This window comes from Juglans regia, chromosome 16 (assembly GCF_001411555.2).
Source record: "Juglans regia cultivar Chandler chromosome 16, Walnut 2.0, whole genome shotgun sequence".
In the NCBI taxonomy this organism is placed as follows: domain Eukaryota; kingdom Viridiplantae; phylum Streptophyta; class Magnoliopsida; order Fagales; family Juglandaceae; genus Juglans; species Juglans regia.
In genome coordinates, this window is record NC_049916.1 from 23,760,487 (window position 1) to 23,765,926 (window position 5,440).

General features: G+C 39.6%; 1 protein-coding gene across 1 annotated transcript; it reads left to right on the forward strand.

Moving 5' to 3' along the window:
• Window positions 1-1,051: 1,051 nt before the first annotated feature.
• On the forward strand, window positions 1,052-4,990 carry LOC109006627 (mechanosensitive ion channel protein 6-like). Its single transcript, XM_018985972.2, has 5 exons — window positions 1,052-2,929; window positions 3,235-3,358; window positions 3,835-4,128; window positions 4,227-4,429; window positions 4,569-4,990. The coding sequence occupies exons 1-5, from the start codon at window positions 1,170-1,172 to the stop codon at window positions 4,861-4,863; spliced, it is 2,676 nt and encodes an 891-aa protein (XP_018841517.1). The 5' UTR covers window positions 1,052-1,169; the 3' UTR covers window positions 4,864-4,990.
• Window positions 4,991-5,440: the final 450 nt, after the last annotated feature.

Genomic DNA, 5,440 nt, shown 5'->3' on the forward strand with positions numbered 1-5,440 from the left:
GTAGCAATCTTTCCCTCGAGTTTTGGTGTTTATAGCGTAAGATCTAATTTGGATAGTGACTGTAAAAATTCGTCTCATTTAAAAATAATAACAATTCCTTTTTAAAAAAATTTTAAAATAAAAATAATATTTTATTTAATTTTTATATCATCAATTCTCTGTCCAAACACATAAACAATCAGGTCACATTTTAGGCTATCGTGCTCAGGAAACAGACGCAGGCCGGGTAGCCTCGTGGCGTCCCTAGGAGGCAGATCGATGGCGCAAAATAGTACGAGTTGACGCTACCATGTCAGCAAAGAACGATCTACCACTAACATTATTTTTATTTTTGTTTTTTGATACTATTAGGGTGGTGACAGATGGCGACAAAATTTATTTATTTATTATATTTATTTAATATTTTTAAATAATATTAAAAAATAAGAAAATATATCAATATACTAATAATTATTTTCAAATATGTAAAAAAATTTAAATACATGAATAGAAAAAATGAGATAACAAAATAAAAACATAATAACATTATTATTTTATATATAAATATATATCAAGATAAGAGACCGTGTTGGATTGGGACACGTACTTAGGAGCCAATCCCTCCTAGTCCCAAAATACCCCCCCGTACCGCTGTTGCATCTCATTCCAGCCTCTTTTTTCTTTTTCAACTATCGTTTTACCTATAAATATATATATATCAAGATAAGAGACCGTGTTGGATTGGCACTTCCCTCGTTTCGTGAAAAATCTGGAGATTTTTTTATTTTTACGCCGAACCAAACCCCATGCGCGCAGCACACTGCGGCAGAGATTTTGCTCTCTCTCTCTCTCTCTCGCCTGTGTTTTGAAAACTGCACATTGTTTTATTCCATTAAAGAGTACACGCGTCGACCAGATTTTCTCGAAAAGCTCAGGAAATCACCAACTTTCCTAACGTCCCCACTAAAATAACATATGCGCGGTGAATATATAATTCTTATATGTAATAGCAAATATTTTATTTTATCGCTATCAAATATGGATTTCTCTCTCCTTCGAAATACATGGACGTTCTACAAGCATTTAAGGAACATCTCTGCTGGTGGTTGCTCTGTGACTTTGCCCACGAATAGCTCCCCATTCTTTTCCTCCAGTACGATTCCGAATAGCTCCCGGACTTTGCAGCAATCATGAGGGCAGTTGAGTCATCCGACCACCGGGAAGTCGTAGTTAAAATCGACGAGGGAGATTCAAACAGTAAGGATGTAGTGGATACCGTTATGAACGACAAGAAGAACAAGATTTGGAGGGAGTCCAGCTATGACTTTTGGAAAGACGATTGCCAAACCAACGACGACGACGTTCGCAATGGTGTTATTAGAGAGAACGACTTGAATAATGGAAATGGTGGGGGTTTTGATTTTGTGCAACGTGGGCAAGGGAAGGAGGACCCCCCATCAAAGTTGATTGGTCAGTTCCTGCACAAACAGAGGCTGTCCGGTGAGATGTCTCTGGACATGGATTTGGGAATGGATGAGCTCCGCCCCAACCATCGGAATCTGAACTTACCTTCGGTGACAGAGTCTCCGGAGAAGCCCCAGATGTCCAAGGAGCTCAATATCTCGAATGTTGGGGTTGAGGCCGCAGACGATAATTATGTGCGACATCGTAACAAGGAACCGTCCTACGACAGAGAGCAACAACCACAGTCGCAACAATGTCGCGATGGTGGGTCTGGGGATTTAGGTGGAGAGGTGGTGAGGTGTACATCAAATGCATCATTTCAAAGAAAGTCGAGCTTGTCGAGAGCGAAAACAAAGTCGCGGCTGATGGACCCACCTGAAGAGCCAGAGAGGCGATCGGAACGGGTTCCTAGGTCGGGTCAGCTCCGGTCCGGTTTACTTCCGAAGGCGTTGGACGAAGATGAAGAAGATCCATTCTGGGAGGACTTGCCGGACGAGTACAGGAAGACAAAGCTGAGCGCTTTGACTGTATTGGAATTTGTGAGTTTGGTTGTGATAATTGCCTTTTTTATTTGCTCTCTTTTTATTCCTTATCTGAAAGAGAAGAACTTGTGGAGGCTCAAACTGTGGAAATGGCAAGTTCTGATATTGGTTTTGATATGTGGTAGGTTGGTGTCTGGGTGGGGGATTCGGATCCTAGTGTTCTTTATAGAAAGGAATTTCGTTTTACGTAAAAGGGTTCTTTATTTTGTATATGGTGTACGAAAGGCCGTGCAGAATTGTCTGTGGTTAGGGCTTGTTTTGCTAGCTTGGCATTTTCTTTTTGATAAGAAGGTTGAGAGAGAGACCAAGAGTGATAAGCTTAAGTATGTGACTAAGGTGCTTGTGTGTTTGTTGCTGGGTACCTTGGTCTGGTTGGTGAAGACTCTTATAGTGAAAGTTTTGGCTTCTTCTTTTCATGTTAGTACCTATTTTGATAGGATTCAGGAGTCTTTGTTTACTCAGTCTGTGATTGAGACGCTTTCGGGGCCGCCATTGATTGAGATTCGGAATGCAGAGGAGGAGGAGGCCGAGGCACGGCTTTCTGATGAGGTCAACAAGTTACAGAACGCTGGTGCTACTGTGCCCCATGATCTCAAGGCAACTGGTTTTCCTCCACCAAAGAGTGGACGGGTTATAGGGAGTAGTGGACTTCTGCAGAAGAGCCCTGGAGGGAAAAATGATAAGCTGTCTCGGGCAATGTCCAAGAAGGGAGATAATCAAGGGATAAGCATTGATCACCTACATAAGTTGAATCCGAAGAATGTATCGGCTTGGAATATGAAGAGGTTGATGAGGATTGTTCGGAATGGGACTCTTACGACCTTGGATGAACAGATATTGGATGCCACGAACGAGGATGGGTCTAATACACAAATTAGGAGTGAGTTGGAGGCGAAAGCTGCAGCCAAGAAGATATTTCAGAATGTCGCCAGGCATGGGGCCAAGTAAGTCCTTACTCCTTGATATTTTTGTTTTTTAACGTTTTGCTTTTCTTGAGCTTTTTATGTTTCCATTCAGACTGGATTATGAACACCCATTTTTGAAACCATTCTTTTAATGTTAGGGCTTATTTTGACAACGCTTTTAGCATGCCCCGCTTGTTGATCAGATATTTGTCTATCCTATATGTGGAGTACCATGAAAAGGATTTATACTGAACACCTTGACGTTGTATATGCAATTTGGTTTCAGTTTTTCTTGTTCACTTAAATAAATAATCAATCTGATCTATTAATATTTGCTTTGTCAGGTACATCTACTTGGAAGATTTGATGCGATTCTTGCGGGAAGATGAGGCTTTGAAAACCATGGGTCTCTTTGAAGGAGCCTTTGAGACCAAGAGAATTAGCAAATCATCCTTGAAGAACTGGGTGGTAAGGATTGGTCAACAAATGGCTTTTCTTTAAATATTTCCCCATTTTCACACTAATGGATAAGTTAGGAGCACTGAAGCAGCATGCTTTACAATCTTTGAATTCTATGCATGCAAGTTGGTGCAAATATCTTACTGTTTACATTTCAATCTAGGTTTTGAACTCATATCCAAACCTATTTACTTAGAGTTTGACCGAGGTGAAATGTGAACCACAAATGCTCGGTCTTAGTCATAATCTGTAACTCATCAATATTTTGCTCATTTAAGATGATTTTGTCTCGTGTGAGCAAGCCATCATTGGCACTTGCAAAGAGGGATTTCTTTTAAATGAGTCCTAGTTCTTCAAATACTGTCCTATTTCACATGATTGTGTGGATGCACTTCTATGAAATGTCATCATTATTTGACTTAGACATGGTTTTGTTTTACTCGGTGGTTATACTAATGGGATGAAAATGCATATACTTATTCCAGGTCAATGTGTTCAGAGAGCGGAGAGCCCTCGCTTTGACATTGAATGATACCAAAACAGCCGTGAATATACTTCATCGTGTTGTGAACGTGTTAGTTAGCATTGTTATGTTAGTTATTTGCCTTCTGATTCTGGGAATCGCTACCACCAAATTTCTTCTATTTTTAAGCTCTCAACTCGTCCTAGTTGCATTTATTTTTGGCAACACCTGCAAGACGGTATTTGAAGCAATCATCTTCTTATTTGCAATGCACCCATTTGATGTGGGAGATAGGTGTGAGATTGACGGAATTCAGGTAACTTTCCATCTTTGAAATGTTTGTATTTTTGCATGTTTTTGCCTTTCAATTCATACGCAAGGGGGACTAAATATTGGTTCTTTGAAAAATTTCAGATGGTTGTAGAAGAAATGAACATCTTAACTACTGTATTTCTGAGATACGACAACACGAAGATTGTTTACCCAAACAGTATTCTTTGTACCAAGCCCATCAATAATTTCTATCGCAGTCCTGACATGGGAGATGCCGTCGAGTTCTGCGTCCATATATCAACTCCGGCAGAGAAGATTGCAACCATTAAACACAAAGTTATAAGGTATGTGAAGGAATTAAGATAACTTGTAGCTTGCTGCATAATGTCTATATATATATATATATATATATATATATCTGTCCATATATAAGTTTCTAATTTGTATGCCCTTTTCTCCTTTTATGGCTGACATTGCATGCAGTTATATTGAGGGCAAGAAAGAGCACTGGTATCCTTCACCCATGTTTATATTCAAGGACGTGGAAGAGTTAAACAGAGTGAAGATAGCTATATGGCTGACACACAGAATGAACCACCAAGACATGGGAGAAAGGTGGGCAAGGAGATCTCTTTTGGTTGAAGAGATGGTTAAGCTTTTCCGTGAGCTTGACATTCAATACCGCCTGTTGCCTGTTGACATTAATGTCCGCACCATGCCTTCTGTGAACTCCACCCGACTTCCCTCTACTTGGACAACAGACAGTACTACTAGTTGAGTGCATTAACGCTATCATGCCAAACTAATTATTAACGCATGGTCTCTTGAGCTGCCAGTTTTGGTGATATGTACGCTCTCATAAAAAGGGACTCTATATATATAGAATGCAGAGTTAATTTAGTGTATTATCAATGTTGTTTAGGTACTAGTCAATATCTTTCTAAACATATTTTCGTTGAAAAATGAACACTGAAACCACCCTAATAACTTTATAAAGTGCTTTAGGGACATGCTTATACTCTGTTAATGTCGTCGCAAATGACTCTTGAATCGCTGCTAATGTTCAAAACATTTTGCATCGATCAAACGTTATCGTCGCAATTACTTATTTGGGATGTATATTAATCGTCGTAAATAGATGAAGTTCCATTGCAATAATTGGCATCCGATGATATACAACTAGAACACAAAAAGTCCAAATCTGTTTGCATCGACAGTTAATCACCGCAGCAATAGATACATTCTCAACGATTTATGTGTTCGCCGCAAAGAAAATGCTAACCATCGGAATTTTTTTGTGTCCACCTAGTTTCAACGCTTGATATCCTTTCAGCGCCCAGTTTACTTTTTCCCAA